Genomic DNA, 16,868 nt, shown 5'->3' on the forward strand with positions numbered 1-16,868 from the left:
TTCCTTCCTTCCTTCCTTCCTTCCTTCCTTCCTTCCTTCCTTCCTTCTTTCTTTTGTTCTGTTTTTTCAAGACAGAATTTCTGTATAGCCCTGGCTGTACTGGACTTACTCTGTAGATCAGGCCGTTCTTGAACTCAGCGATCTACCTGCCAGATGAAAGGTGTATGCTACCACACCCATTGCTACTTATATCTTAAAAAAAAAAAAAAAAAAAAAAAAAAAAAAAAAACCACACACAAACAATCCAGAAATGATGGTGTGTGTCTATCTCAGAATGGGAGGCAAGAGGATTGCCACAAGTTGGAGGCCACCCTGGGATAAATAATAAACAGCAGGCCAGCTAGGGTCTTAGTTGAACCTTGTCTCAAAACAAAATCAAAACCACTCTAACAAAAATATTCCCAACCCTAACCAAACAGAACCCAACACTTTGGGATACTTGCCTGAGTTGCTCTGCAGAGTCCTGGGTTTGTACCTTCACTCCCCTTCCCACCAGGGATAGCCATGGAGGGGGCTTGTTCATCACCAAGGATCTCTTTGTGCTTTCCCTTAGGTATCTTCTCATCTATCTTCATTACAGAACACGGCAGGGACACTAACATTTCTTTACTGACTTCTGAAGTAGTGGGACTCATGAAACCATCATGTTGCCCCCTACTCTCATTCTGCAACATCCTTTTGGGCATTTTCTCTGGAAGAAGAGATACTAAGACTCTGGGTCCTCTCTGACCCACTCTGTCTTCAGAGGATCCCTCTTCTGGGTCTTTAGCTATAGGATTTACTACTTCTAGAAATTTTGTTTCCTGGGTTGTTGCTATTTTAGATTTTTGATGTCCACAAAGCCCATGATCCCCTTTCCTATGCTCATGAAGACCTTTTTTATCTGAGGAGTAACAGACACCTTCTGTATCTATAGTAGAAACTATGGTTTCTTTTAATTTATGAGCTCTTGTTGAGTCCAAAGGTATTTCTTGATCTAACTTTTCTTTATAATCTCTGGATGGGAAAATCTTATCTTTCGTCTCCTCAGTCTTAGATGTAATACACAAGTCTTGGCCATCAGTAGTCTCCTCTCTGGTGGTTCTCTGGGCAGCCATGTCTCTGTTGGAAATGTGGGGCATGTATGAAACTTGGGTTTCTTCATCTGATTCCTGGTAGTTTAGTCTTTCAGGTCTTGGAATCTCAGAAAAGAATGGTTCCTTTTGGGCAGTACTAGCAATTCCTTGAGATAATTTTTCTCTTGGTTTTAAAATTGAGCAGAGGTTTGACGTTTTCACTTCCCCTTCACTGAAGAATGTTAAAGCGTTTTGATTTCTTAGGGTAGCATCTTTGGATATCATCTGGGAAGGGAAGCCTTCAGTTTTACAAGTAACAGAAAAGTCCACCTCTCTACCAGCTTCTTTTTCCTTATCATTTCCTACCATTTTCACAGATTGGCTCTTTATGAAGGAGTCATGTTCATCACCAGTGGAAACTTCCTGGTCCAACTCTTCTTCAGAAAGAATGGCTGCTTTGCCTGTTTGGACATTTTCCTCTACAACGACATCCCTTTTCACTCTCTTACTAACCTTCACATTCACTGATTGTTCACTCAACAATTTGCCTGTGGTTTCATAATGAGATTCTTGTACTTTTGAAATCATTTTTCCTTGACATTCTTTTGCTTCTTCAGCATTCAGGCCTGAGATAGATTGCTTTACATGAGAAATCGTTTTTATTTGTGTTACTACTTTCTCCTGTTCTACATCTGTACATTTTCTCATGCAACTTCTAGCTACCTCTCTAAGGTTCAAATCTGAAGATTCTGAGCAGGGATGGATCACCAAAACTTGCTGTGAAGATTCACTTTCAAGATGACCAGGACTTATGCTGCTGGTGGATAACTTATTGTCTAAAGAAGCTTTCTCCTCATCTTGACACTTGCCTTCCATCTCTTTTAATGATATCTCCCTACCCTTTTCTAGCTTTCCCCGATTAGAAACCCTTACTTTAGCCTTTTCTTGAGCACACTGACTTCCAACTGGTAATACTCTCTCACATTCCTCTTTATCATAACTCTCCTCAGTGATCTCACTAAACTCAAATAGTAACCCCTTTCTTAGAAATTCACCCTTCAATTCACATACTTCAGTCTCACCTTCCTTTTCTAAGGTATCTACTTGGATCATAGTTGCCAGTTCAGGGCTGATAAGTCCTTTCTTAACAGCATCCTCTAAAGTCACTCTTTGATCATTATATATATCAATAATTCCTCCATTTAACACTTGATGAGATGCAATAATTCTGGCCATGTTTTCATCTAATAGCTTATGTTCCAAAGCTGATGCCAAAGTCATTTGTTTTCCTGTGGCTGGATCTATGATTCCACCAGTGTTGGCCTGAGCTTCCAAAACCTTCAGTGTAGATGCGAAGTCTACTTTTCCATGCTGAATTGCTTCAGACAATGTTAGCGTTTTGTTGCTCACCTCATCTTTAATATCAGAGAATGGAATTACTTCAAGATATCTCCATCCAGACTCAATGTCAATCTTACATTTCTTTACCAGTTCTGAGTAGGGAATAATTCTGCAGTTCTCAGGATCTACAACCCCATGCCTTAATCCTAAAGGTAATTCTGTTTCATTAGCTAAGGATCTTCCTTTGTTAGCTTCTGCCAAAGTCAATTTCTGGCCACCAATGAGATCCCTCAATTTCCCACTTATGTCCTGAATCTCTTGGATTTCTCTTTTCAACTCTGGAGAAACAAGATCTAATTTTATGGCTTCTGAGAAGGAAAGCGCTTCCTTTGTTTGAGGATGATAAAACTGATGGTGGTTTAAGTTCTCAACTTTTTTGAGCTGCCTGGATAAATCTTTACCAATCAAGCCATGTTTAAAGGCATTATCAACAGAAAGTCTCAAGCCAGATATATGATGAATGATACCACCATCAAGCACTTGTTTAGTCAACAGACAAACAGCTTCTTCTCTCTCCAGAAGACCTCTATCAACGGACTGTGAAACTGTTAACAGTGCTTTACTGTCAGGGTCCCTAAGTCCTGTTGTTTCCATTTGTAGCCTGATCAATCTCTTCTTAACTGCACTTTCAGCATCTCTGCCTTTGGCAGCCTTTTCCAGATTTATAAGTTCTGTCTGGTCAGCACTGTCTACCAAACCAAGATTTGAGGCCAAAGTCACTGAAAGCTTTTTGCCTCGTTTCAGGTCAACAATTCCACCAGTTACCACCTGCCCCTCTAAAATTCTGGTGGCTGTCTCCTTGTCAAGAAGTCCAACTGCCACAGCTTCCTTTACAGAACATAGTGAGTGGGTTCTGGGGTCTAAGATACCACTTATAGCTTTGTCTGACATAAGGACATTATGTAATAATTTCTCATCCATCAAACCTTCATTAATGACTTCTTCAGTTGTCAAAGACTCACAGGTCTGGGAATCAAAGAAGCCCCGGAACATGTTCAATTTTCCCATTAGTTTCACAGCTGTGTGGCTAGACACAAGGCCTTGGGCTATTGCTTCATTTAGTAAGAGTTTCTGACCTGTTTCTTCATGAAAGACACCACCATCCAGTAGCTGGGCAGACAATGTACTTAAAGTAGCTTCTTCGAGCAATTCAAAATGATGACTACACAAAAAGGAAGCCTCATCACCATTATCCTCTGGATCAGTCTTTTCTAATACCACTATATGACCATCTGCAACACTCTGTCCTTCACTTTGTTTGTGGCTAACCTTAACCAAAGGTGTTTCATTTAACTCTTTCTCCAAGGAATCAATATTATGTTCTGACTTAAATTCTGATTTCAAACTTAAAGAAGTCACTACCTGAAATTGTGATGTTTTGTTTTGAGACTTTATGAGTGGTAGTCCAGTTTCACTTGGAATATATTCAGTTTTGGCAGTCTTCACTTGTTCTTTTAGACATGTGAAGGAAGTCTTTGTGGGAGTTTGCCATTCTGATTTCTCAGTAAGAAGGTCTTTGTCAAGCACCAAAGATATACCTTCAGATTCCTGAGGACATTCCACAAGAAGGGCTTCTCCACTGATATTTTCCTTGCTAAACATTTCTCTTTGTTCTTCCTTTCTAGTGCCTAACAATAGACTTTGTAGGTCTAACTTGACTTTATTTATAACTTTTGAAGTGCTAACATTTGCAGTAATTGCTTTTTGTTCTCCTACAAACAGATCCCTTTCAGGGCTCCCTGCAGAAGAGCATTTTATTCCTATAACAGTCCTTTTGCCTTTTGCTTCAGTATAGTTTTCCTGATTGGGATCGTCTTGGTTCTGAGAAGGAAACTGGGATTCACAGTGCGTCCTAGCACTGGAAATTTGGGAGATATTCCCACTATTCAATTCTTGTGATTTCTCAGAGGTGTCTAGTCTTTGAGGCTGAATTTCAATTCCTTCTGGAAGACCTGCTTGACATATATCTCTGGATGTTAGCGTCTCTAGCAGCTCTTGATCCAACAAAAGCAGCCGCTGTCCAGTGTGTGCATTGATGTAGCTGTGAGTCATCAGGTGAAACAACAGCTTCTCTCCATGGCTTGCTACTTTCTCTCTTTGGCATGACAGAGGTGGTACACCAGGAGCAACGACTAATTTGCTTTGTTCTGCGGAGTCTGCTAGTTGTATGTGGGGCATCACATCAGGGATACAAATAGAGCTTAAGTTACTGGCAAGACCTTTATCTAAAATACCACTCTCTGTTGCTTTCTGCCAGGACCAAATCTCTGTGATTGTTGGTAGAAAAAGAGCCTCAATTTGCTGTCGGTTATGGAGGATTTTATGTGCTAATTCAGTAGACACAATACCTTGTTCTAGAGCATCTGTAATTGGGAGGATCTCTCCAGATTCAGGCCATAGTAACCCCATGAATGACCAGAGGGATTCCAGAATTACAAGAGCAATCTTAGCAGCTACTAGATTACTGCTCACTGCTTCATCAATAGTCATTCTATTCCCTGTGACAGTGTCAATGATGCCTCCTGTCTGAAGCTGCCTTATGAGAATAGCACAGGCCATATCTTGGTCAATCAAATTATGCCTCACGGCTTCTTGCACTGTAAGTCTATGACCTGTTCTTGGATCTACTATGCCACCAGCAAAGAGCTGAGCTTCCAGCAGCCGGACAGTGACCTGCCTGTCTATCAGCCCTTCCTGAACGGCACGGAAAATGCTAACCTCCCGATTTGATTTCAGGCTCACCATTCCCCCTGCCAACTGCTTGACAGGCAGCAATTTCAACCCTGACTCTTGATGGATGATACATCTTTGCATCAGTTCCAACAATCCAATTTTTTCAGCTGTGTTAGGGTCTATTAAATTCTTGGATGATCTCAAGTGAGATTGTAATTCTGAATGAAGCCATGATGAAATGAAGCCTCGATGAAAAGCTTCTTCTAGACTAATACAGTTTTCACTGGGGGAGAGACTGAAACCTCCAGTTGCCAGGTGAACTTCTAAGACTTTCAGTCCAAGTCTCTCACTGATAATTTTCTTTTCAATTGCTTCCACCACAGAAAGGGGGCCTTGTGTCTCCGTAAGCTTGCTAATTAAAGACAGAGAATCCTGTAGCTCCAGGAGCTGTTGGTACATTGGAAGGTTAATGAGGTTTCTGGCGAGACCCTCTTCCAAACAGAGCTTTTCACTGTTCTCAGGGACAATGAGGCCAGACATGATAACCTGGGATTCCAGGAGCACTAGGCCTGTGTCTTGGTCAATGAGGCCCTTTTGCATGGCTCTGAAGATGGGAAATATCTCCACTGTACCTAGGTCAATCACTCCAGCAACTGCTCTGCAATTCTAAAAAAAAAAAAAAAAAAAAAAAACAGAATTAAAATGAAAAATGAATCAGAATCAATGATAGAAGCATAACTGTTAGAAAAGAACCACAGATGAAATTCTGATCACAGGAAAAATCTACCCTCAGTAATCCCCAACCTGTATGAAAATCAAAATGCAAGCCAGGCCATTCATGCTAGAAAATATTTTTTATAAACTGCAGAATGTTCAATAGAGCCAGAAGCTCACAGATTGCCTGAAGAATGATAGATTGCATTAAGCATATCTGCGCAATAAGCTTTACAAAGTAGCAAGCAGTAAAGAAAGAAGATAGCTAATTTTTTAATTTTTACATCTTATTAATTATTCATTTATTTAGTGTATAGGGTGTGTGCATGAGTGGGCATGCAGGCATTCAAGAGCCATAGCACATATGTGTAAGTCAGAGGACAACTAGTGGGAATTGGCTCCGTCCTTCCATCATGTGGGCCCTAAATATCAAACACAGGTCATCAGCCTGGTGGTAAATGATTTTACTTGCTTGCCACACTGCTGACCTTGGATGGCTATGTTTAAAGATTTTATTTTTCACTTTTTAAAATTGTGTATATATGTGCATACGAGTGCAGGTGGCCTGGGAGCCCAAAGGTGACAGATCCCCTAGGGCTGAAGTTATAGGTGATTGTGAACTGCCTGATATTGAAGCTGGGAACTGAATCAAGTCTTCTGAAAGAACAGTAATTGCTTGTAACTGCTAAACCATGTCTATACATCTAGAAAATTATTTCTAAGATCAACTTATTACAAAGGTTCTTACAGACACATACCAGTTCCTAATATAATTTCTCATACAGAAGGTTCTGGAAACGTTTCTTTGCTGATAACAGGATTAGTATAAAAGATGAGAGACTTAAGCTACAAAGTAGTTGTGCATCTCAATAAATGGGCCTGTGTGTATTACTTAAGCAGTGTGTGATCAAGAGTTTTAACTTCTTAGAGGCCAATGCTCGTAAGACCTGAAAGTAACAAGTCAAGGAAGAAACAGACTAGGGATTTTAGATTGTGAATACACTAGTACCACTTCTTCTAGTCCAGGCTGCCACTTAGATTTATTGAGGAACCATATTTAATCCTCACAGTGATCCTATAAAAGATTAATCTTAATCTGGAGGTTAAGAACATGAAACACATATTAAGTAGCTTGTCCAAGGTAACAAAACAAGTGAGTTCTAGAAACCAACCTGGACTCAAATCTTTTGCTATTATAGGTCTCTTTGGATAGTATGGAGAAGCATGAAATAGTAAAGTCACATCTTAAACAGGAGTCAGTCTGCTGAAGAATTCTCATTTTAAAGCCTTTTATTTCAGATTTTAAATCATTTAAGAGCTTTACTACCTAAAATGCTTCATTACTTGTGTTGCACTCCATGACTACAATTCTTTTTTTTTTTTTTGTTTATTTGTTTATTTGTTTGTTTTTTGAGACAGGATCGCACCATAAAGCTCTGACTGTTTGATACTCATTATGTAGGCCAGGCTGGCCTCAAACTCACAGGCAGCAGACTCCTGCCTCTGCCTGCAGAGTGCTAGGACTAAAGGCAGGTACCACTGTGCCCTTCTTCATTTTTTGTTTTCCTTAATGAATTCATCTTTCTTCTCTTTGGACAGCATTATTTTTGGATTTTTAAAAACTCATGGCAACTTATCCATACATAACCCTGACTTAATGTCAATCACTTCCCTGTCTACTAACAAGTGCATTTCATTTCTATTGTCAGTGAGAAGTAAATTATATAAAAACAGTTTTTCCCTTCAGTGTATAGAAACACTATCTGCAATGCAATGAACACTGAATAAAGAGATAAGATGTTTAAAAAACAATCCTTGATACCATTAGGCTATATACTCCATGTTAAGGGCTGCATGAGGATTTTAAGCATAGTGACTGCACATAAGAATGCAGAATAGATAGCAAAGAGGGATTTGGTTCATTTCTCTGCTTTATTTTATATGCTCAATTGATGGCATATTAGGAGCACCATTCCCCATGCTATGTAAAATATTATTTGCTATTCTCCCCAATCTTACTTTCTGTATTTTAGGGTTCAATTTGTATAAGTGAAACACACATATTACACAAATCTACTATGTGTCTATTTTACAGAGATTATAAAAAAATAGCTTACTGGTGTATGACTCTTCTAATATATAAATCCTTTTTGAAAATCCATAAGCTGGTTGTGGTAGGTTTGGGCCTTTAATCCCAGCACTTTGAAAGCAGAGGCAGGTGGATCTTTGAGTTCCAAGCCAGCCTAGTCTAAACAAAAAAAAACAAAAAACAAAAAACAAAAACAAAAAAAACCCCTGTCTCAAAAAAAAAAAAAGAAAAAAGAAAAAGAAAAAAAAATCTATATAAAGCTTGTTGAGAAAGAGATGTTATGATAAAAAGGAAGACTGTTGAATTTTCTAATTTCTTCTGAAAGATTCATAATCTCAAAAATGCTGACATTGAAAAAAAAAAAAGCCTGGAATTGAGCTAAAGAGAAAAGCCTTCATAATTCCTCCCAACACCCTCGTAACGGAAGGATAGGAAGGCAGCACTGAGCTGGGAAGCAATCCAGTCTACCAAACATGGACACTGTAACCTAGATGAGCTTAAATGACACAGGGAGAAAAGGAAAGAAAACATAAAAGGCTTCTACTTACCCAAATTGCAGGGAACGCCTCAGGCAGATAAGAAATAGAGCCTTATGGAGCAGCTCAGCCGTATCACATACACAGTGTAAGCTTGGGGTTAGCGTCCAGCATGCGACTGTTTGTTTTTTTTTTTTTGCAAAAAAGAACCCCAAACAGGTCGTCCTCTTTTCCCTTTGTGCATTTGTGCTTAAACTCCAAAGGGTTAGTGAAACTTGTAAGCAAGGATGTCAGTTAACCAGAACAATACTTTACATGAAACACACACAGTACAGGGACACATCATGCTCAATGTAGTGGTGCTCAGCAGCTTGTCTTTTTCTTTCTTTGCCCTCCCCCACCCCCTTTTAACCTTTCAAAATGAGAACTGGATGTTCTCAGCAAGCAATTGTTAAAACTTTTCACATACTCCCTTATATGGTGAAGCAAAAGCCATCAGAAGTGGGCTACCTTACACAGAAAATTCTACACCAGCACATTCTTTCTGGAAATATACTGTCAAAGCAGGGCTGGTTCTATCCTGTAGACTTAATGAATTTATAAATTTATATCCATGGTTCAGAATCAAGATTTTGCTTGAATAATCATGTTGTGCATCATGTAGACCAAATATTATTTACCACATATTAGCTTTCTCCACATACACTGGCCATTGCTTCACAACATAGGAAATAAGCAGGCAAACACACATGTATATCCCAGAGACACATGTATATAATTTGGTTAAATGTGCACACACATGTAAGTATCCAGGAAGAACTTAAGACAACCAACAGCAACTATGACTTTCATGTGGTACCAAAAAAAAAAAAAAAAAAAAATAGTGAGATGAGAACTGGTAATGGTGCTACATGATGGAACGACCATGGATGGATGAGGGGAACCAGCGTCTCAGTCAGTGAAGTACGTCTTTCCCTGGCTACTAGAAGCTATAAGCTTATAAACATTTTCTTGCATATATCTACAACTCTTGGTTGACTATGTCACGAAGGAGTAATCTTATTGACCTGTGATCAGATACAATACAGAATTGAAGTTCTCCTTAACTCTTTTCCGTTGTGCAGTGGTAAGGTGTGGGTGGAGGTGGGAGGGAGCCAGATCCAGAAGGTTTGCTGTAAATGTCCTCTGATGTTCTTGACTGACCAACACATCACGGAACCCCAGTAAAGAAACATATGACAAATGGCTGCTAAAGTGAGGTTAAGTATTAAGTCACATTGGTAATGGAAAGCTAGTGAACATGACTCTCAATCAGCAAAGACACTTTCATACCATTTAAAAAGCTTCTGTAATATATGGAGCCCCAAACTAAAAATACCTTTTGTTCTGTCTGCTGAGCCAGCTCACTCTGGAGCTGCTGGAGCTGGTTTGCAGAACCATCACAAAGGTCGTGGTAAGCCTTGTTCAGGGCGCTCAGCTGCTTGGAGATCTGTTCTTTCTCTCGTTCTGAGAGCCTGAAAGATGAAGCATTACATCTCAGGGGGAAAAGTCTCCAAACTATGTTCAAAACTGTCACATTGTTGTCATGAATGGATTATCTAAATATAGCCAGTCTCCCATGCTCAACTATGGAATCTCTCTCATATCCTATGATTGATTCTTAGTGATGTTAATGCTATATAACTTATTGTAAATTAAAAAAAAAAGGAGTGCTGGGTTATCTAATGTTATTATCAGCCCTAAGATTATCACAGTGGTATTATCTAATCCACTATCACAAATAATAAGACACAGACACCTGTTAATTATTATAATTGCCTTATTTACCTTGGGCTGGGTAGATATTTCACCTATGCTGGCTCAATAACCTTGCCATCCATCTCCCAGTCCCCATCCAATGCCATCCTCCATAATCATCCTCATCTGGTCTACCTTCCATCCATAATCTGAAGATACTTGCTTGTATTCTTCATCTGGGCCTTTTCATGTCACTATTGGAGTCCTTCCTCCCAACCTAGATTTTTTTTTTCTCCACACTAACCCATCATGGCATCCTCCTTTCTCTTTTTGTCTATCTGTCTCCTGTGATTCTCCTCTTCTCTACAAGCCCAGGAACCTTAGCAAAACCTACCCCTTTCTGCCCTGCCCAGTTATAATCTGTTTAATCAACCAATCAGGTATGCCTTAGGCAGGTTTACAAAACAAAGATAGGTATAACCAGATCTTGAGGGCCAGTAACACGCATCAGACCAACCTCTAACAATAACTCTAGAAGTTCTGCAACTGCCTTAATCAAAATGACCTTGCCACATTTTAAACAAATTATTTACCTGCCTAGTAATCTTTAATTTCTCTTATTTTTAAATCCTTTGTATGTGATGTATCTGTTGAGCACATTCCTCATCACACCTCCCTTTCCCTGTCTCTCCTCTCCAACCGTAGCCACTCTTGTTTGTTTTGGGTTTTGTTTTTAAGAGACAGGGTCTGTACGTAGCCCAGGCTGGGTGAGCTTGAGCTGGTGACCCTTCTGGGTTACCTCCCACAATGGATTACCACCATGCAATAGTTTACTTAGCTCAAAGTTTCATTATTCAACTATATTTGCTTTAGAACTTTTTCTAGAAAACAAGACATTACACATATAGCTAAAGCCACTGTGTGTTTGTCACCAAGTCCATTCATTTCCTGTCTTCTTAGAAGTTCATATCTTTGAATATTGTGAATCCTAAAGGTTGGTTGTCGTCTCCCCTCCCAGTGTTAATTCTGAGAATGAACTATGTTGATTTATGTTAGAATTACCTACAAACTGATAGAGATTCCCCAAGTCTTCAGTTTACCTTTGGCATCCAAACCCTGCAGCAGATTTTCTTAATCAGGCCCTTAATATTATTCTTCCCTGTCATTAATCTGATAAGAAACAAACCTCTAAGATCCCACATACTGCAAACTATATCCAAGTGAGGGAGGAGATCTCACAGACATGTAGCGATCCTACTGGCTTGTAATTTTAACTGGACCTCAATATTTCCCTTAGAAAATGCAGGGGGGAGTCCCCAGCTAATCTCTCATCATTTTGCCTGAGCACTGCCCTAATCTTCAATAAACCCCCTACTTAAAAATACAATACAGGGGGACTGGAGAGATGGTTCAGTGGCTAAGGGCACTGACTGCTCTTCCAGAGAACCCAGGTCCAAATCCCAATACGCACATGGTAACTCACAACTATCTGTAATTCCAAGATCTGATACTTTCACATAGACATACATGCAGGCAAAACACTAATGCAGTGAAATAAAAGTAAATAAAAATTTAAAATACAGTAAAATACATACAGACCACTAGATATTACTTCTCTTACTTTTGGACTCTATTCTTGACAAAATTAGCATTGTGCATAACTTTTCTGAGCCTAAATTCTCATGTTGAAGGGAAAAAGCTGTCTCAAATCCTGAGTAGGATTGTACTTTCTATCTATCAGTTACTTCTAACCTTTTTCACTCCCCTCCTTTCTATTAAATCTTTCTTGTAAGGCAGTCTATAGATACAGTTAAGTCTTCCATATTCTAAAAAATAAAAGTGTTTGACCGCATATTCCCCCCTCATTCCTTGTATTAATGCTTTCCTTTCCTATGAGCACGCTTTGTAAAAGGAGCTGAGCTTCAGTATCTCAGCCTCCACACCTCATTTATTTCCTGCTCATCATATTGACTCTGACCTCACCCGACAACTTTCGTCGGTATCACCAAAAAGTCCCAACAGCCAAATATATTAGATATTCATCAATCTTTCTTGACTTTTGAACTCTCTCTTCTTTTTCAAACTTTCTTGGGTCCTGAAGTATTATTTACCAATATGTTCTATTCTCTAAAGTTTCCTTTACAGGCTTACATGACCTGGAAGTCCTTTTAGGTTAATTACTCTTATGATTTCTACTACATTAGTGACTTAAATCTTTGTCCCTTTAGTCTTCTGTCATTATTTCCAAACTTCCTACAGAGCTACCCATTGGGAATCTTTGTGAGTCTACATAAGGCATGAATAAGGTAATACATAAATCTTATTATATACTAGGTATTTCTTCTCTGACATCTGACAGGCTTTCAACATCTAAGCTACATTACTGTGCAACTCATTCCTTGGTCTGTGTTTCTTATCTTTGTGACTGATATCATCATACATTCAACAACCTATGCTAGAAGCCTCGCAGGGTATTTTTGTTCATTTTATTTTGAGACAGGGTCTCACTATATAGCCTTGGTTGGCTTAGAGCTACTAGATAGATCAAACTGGCCTTGAATTCAGAGATCTATCTGCCTCTGCTGGGATTAAAAGCATGCACCACAAGTCTACTGATTTTCCTTGTGACCAAACCCATAGCTCAATCATCTTTAGTATCTTTTTTAATTTATACATTTATTTAGTATATGTGTATTTGCACAGGCACATGTGCACACATATGAAGGTCAGAGGACTATCTGGAAGGTCAATTCACTACTTCTACCCTGTGGATCCTGGGGATTGAATTCAGGGAGTCAGGCTTGGTGGCAAACACCTTTATGTGCTGAAGTATCTTGCTGGCCCCTTAATACCTCTTGAATCTCTGTCACCTCTGTAATCTACTGAATTTCTCGCACTCACTATTTTGCACTTGCTCCTCATCCTTTGTAACCCCCTCAAGTCAAACATGTTTAAAATTCCTCCCCATATCTGAGAAGGTAATAAATCCAAACAAACAACTTCTCAGTACAAACTACAAGGCTCTTGTTGCCCAAAATTTTCCAGTCTAACATCTCATTGTGACTCTTAAGATTCAGCCATTTGAAAAGGTCAGACTCACTTATGACCATGCTTGGCCAAGAAGATCTGTGAAGTTTTAATGGCTTCAGAGACTTGTTCTTTCTTGGTTGTTAGCTCTTCTGCCAGAACCTAGCAGCACAAATAAATAAATAAATAAATAAACAAACAAATAAATAAATAAATAAATAAATAAATAAATAAGTAAATAAATAAATAAATAAATAAACAAGTGAGCAGATAGATAGATAGATAGATAGATAGATAGATAGATAGATAGATAGATAAATAGATAGAATTTAAGCTTAAGACTTGAAAGAGTCAAACATGATTTCAAATAATTTTTCAAAAACCAAAGGAGAAAATACAACCTTGGTAAGACATTACAAATGGGCTACAGATGTTTAAAAAGCTAATCGAACAAGCAGGGCAGCTGAAGTTGCTGTAAGTTTTAGAAGTTAGTCCGCCCCCCCACCCCCCGCCAAGACAGGGTTTCTCTGTGTAGCCTTGGCTGTTCTGGACTTATTTTGTAGACCAAACTGGCCTCAAACTCACAGAGATCTGCCTGCCTCTGCCTTCCCGAGTGCTGGGATTACAGGCGTGAGCCATCATGCCTGGCTTGAAGTTAGCCTTTTCTAAAGTAATAATTTTCTCTGAGAAGCCACAAGAATTGTTCTTCAAATATACAATTCCACCTGGGCAAAGAGAGGTAAGTTTACACTCACCTGCTGCTCCAAAATGGCCTTTTCAATGTCTGTGGATGAACTTGAATGAGGTGAGGTAGTTGTTCCTTGTGTATTTCTTGCCAGAGTAGACACCCAACCTAAAAGTTCTTTGACCTTCTCCACATGTTCTTGCTTTTCCTCTTCTACCACTTTCTATATAACCAGAAATAGAAAGTCAGTACTGTGGTCAGTCTCATTAGGCAGGCAAGATTTTATGTTTTCAAAGCCAGATAGAAAATATAGTTCTTTATGTACAGAATCTTGCTATTTTCATAATTTTTAGAACCATCAGTGAACAGTGACACTGCATGGAAGAAGCATGACATACTGGACAAAAGATCATGTATCACGACTTAATTCCCATGGCATGTCTATGAGTATTTGAAAACTCAGCTTGCAAAGATATAATTACAAAATGATTACATGCTTATTTGGCCCTACATACATAGGGCCAAAATAAGAATGCATATTATATATACTAGATTTTATTTCCACAGAACTTTACACACAAACACACTTCTAAAATTGTTTCTATGTCATTTTGTACCTTTGTTGCATATATAGTTTTTACTGAAATCATTATATCTAGTATAGTAATATATTATAAATCACTTTCTATGTCAGTTCAGTTAAATCTATTCTGTTATTTTTAGTAGTGTCACAGCATCCCATTGTACAGACTAGGGAGATTTCTAGTATTTTCATCCAACAAATTATACTTTACTGAAGATTTATGCTTGTATCCTATGGTGGTTTGAATGAGAATAGCATATATAGACTCATGTTTTGATTACTTAGTCTCTAGTTGAGGGGACGGGGAAGGACTAGAAGGTGTGGCTTTGTTGGAGGAGGTCAGTGAGTGAGGGCAGGCTTTGAAGTTTCAAAAGGCTCTTGGCATTTCAACAGTGTGTGCTCTGCTTCCTGTGGATCCTGTGAACTCTCAGCCACTGCTCCAGCATCATGCCAGCCTGCCTCCTGCCATGCTCCCTGCCACTGATGATCACAAACTTTAACCCTCAAACTATAAGCTCCAAATAAACTCTTCTATATGTTGCCTTGGTCATGGTGTCATATCACAGCAATAGAATAGTCACTAAGACACCCCTTTTTCTGATGAGACACTTAAAGGTGGAAGTGATAAAAACATTTGTATATTCTATATTTGAAAAATGTCACCTAAAATTTACTTGAAACTCCAAAAGTCACTCACAAATGATGCACTGAATGATAAAAAACAAACAAACAAACAAAAAACTGTAGTTGCCCAATGCCCATGTCATTAGCTGAGGATTTTGTTGTGACACTGTATAGTGGTTTGAATGGAAAATATTTCCCATAGGCATTTGAGCACTTGGTTCCCAGTTGGTGGTGCTGTTTGCAGAGGTTACAGAAGCCTTAGCAAGTGGAGCCTTACTGGAGGAAGTTCACTGGGGTGGATACTGGAGTTTACAGCCTCTCCCCACTTTGCAGATGAAAATGTGATTAGGCAGCTCCCTGCTTCTGTCACCACTATGGGCTCTATTCTTCTGAAACCGTAACCCAAAATAAACTTCTTCCCTATGTTGCTTTTAGTCATGGTACTTTTATCACAGCAGCAGAAAAGTAACAAATACTGTAAGCCAGCATACTTTTCAATCTATTCAATACCATGTTTTTCACATCTTTTGTCTTTTTTTTCTTGGTGACATCATCATTTAAGTAACTCTAGGCTAATGTTGAAGTGCTGTCTAATATTCCTAAACCTAAAAGAGCTATGATATGCCTTAGGGATAAATCTTATATCTTTGATAAATATTTTGCAGAAAAAAAAGTTAGAGAGCATCAACGAAACAATACTACACATCATATAAACTGTCTTTAAACAAAAAAACATATAAAACCAGGCTGTATATGGGATCTTAGGCTTGTAGAGAGTAACTATTTCCCCTAGGAGCACTGATTTAGTATTAACCAACAACCAAACTTTCTAGAGCATGATCACTGTGAATAAAGAAAATGAATGCATGAACTTTGCCTTTTAAAAGACAGAGCATAGGAATTTTAGTATGTAGTGCTAGGTTGAGGACTTAGCACGTTAGCCACAAGCTCTACTAATGAGCTACACCCTCTGCTTGAAGCATAGCTTCTTGTTGGTGGTAGTTTATCAAGACAGGGTTTCTCTGCGTAGCCTTGGGTATACTTGAACAGAGATCTGCTTGCCTCTGCCTCCCAACTGCTGAGATCAAAGGCATGGCCCATCATGCCTGGTGAAGCATAGCATTCTTAATCATTCTTTCAAGAATGGTTAGGATACAACTATTCTCACCTCTTCCTCTTCCAAACGCCGGAGAGCATCGCTGATATATTTTACATGCTGAGTCGTTAATGTTACTAATGCTGTGTATCGAGTCCTCAAGTCCATGAACTAAAGTTCAAAAGAACAATTGAGATAAGTTATGACAGAAAAGTAAAAGTCAACAGTTGAATAAGGAGAACAACAGAAAGGTGAGACAAAGGAGAGCTTCTCTTAAGGTAAGAGAGTAAGGTTTCCTCCCACCAGCTCACCTCCTGTGTGATGGCATCTGAAGAGGAAATCATGCGACGGCGCTTGCCAGGGGATTTCTGCTGAGACTCCACAAAGGCCTTGTATGTCATCAGCTGCAATTCATAGTCCTAAGGGAAGGAGAAATTTGACTCCCTTTACTTGGGACTTATAGCTAACATATCAAAACCATAGTGTTTTGTTGTTGGACTATATCTGGTGTTTGTTCAGACTATAGGTTGGCCAATATTGGGCTATTCTGCCTGCCAGAAATAATAATTCTATCTCTATAAATGACTGTAGCTATTTATAATTTTACTTACAGTTTACTGACAGTTCAGTTGTTTACTGACAGTTCAGGTTCTCACCACTTTATCTATCTATCTATCTATCTATCTATCTATCTATCTATCTATCTAT

The 16,868-nt window shown here is 38.9% G+C and overlaps 1 protein-coding gene across 5 annotated transcripts in view; it reads right to left on the bottom strand.

Annotated features, from left to right (window-relative positions):
• The window catches only part of Macf1 (microtubule actin crosslinking factor 1), a 327,638-nt gene that overhangs the window by 119,596 nt on the left and 191,174 nt on the right, over positions 1 to 16,868 (bottom strand). For 4 of the 5 annotated variants that reach the window (XM_055610796.1, XM_055610794.1, XM_055610795.1 and 1 more), the window contains exons 31-35: positions 16,472 to 16,579; positions 16,233 to 16,331; positions 13,928 to 14,080; positions 13,246 to 13,334; positions 9,787 to 9,922 (exon numbers count right to left, since the gene is read on the bottom strand). In XM_055610796.1, the coding sequence (XP_055466771.1) occupies positions 9,787 to 9,922; positions 13,246 to 13,334; positions 13,928 to 14,080; positions 16,233 to 16,331; positions 16,472 to 16,579 (585 nt within the window). Of the gene's footprint in view, positions 1 to 443; positions 5,796 to 9,786; positions 9,923 to 13,245; positions 13,335 to 13,927; positions 14,081 to 16,232; positions 16,332 to 16,471; positions 16,580 to 16,868 lie in introns of all 5 variants that reach the window. The other variant, XM_055610792.1, reaches the window with a different exon arrangement.

Source organism: Psammomys obesus, unplaced genomic scaffold (assembly GCF_907164565.1).
Source record: "Psammomys obesus unplaced genomic scaffold, mPsaObe1.curated_primary_1811, whole genome shotgun sequence".
Taxonomy (NCBI): domain Eukaryota; kingdom Metazoa; phylum Chordata; class Mammalia; order Rodentia; family Muridae; genus Psammomys; species Psammomys obesus.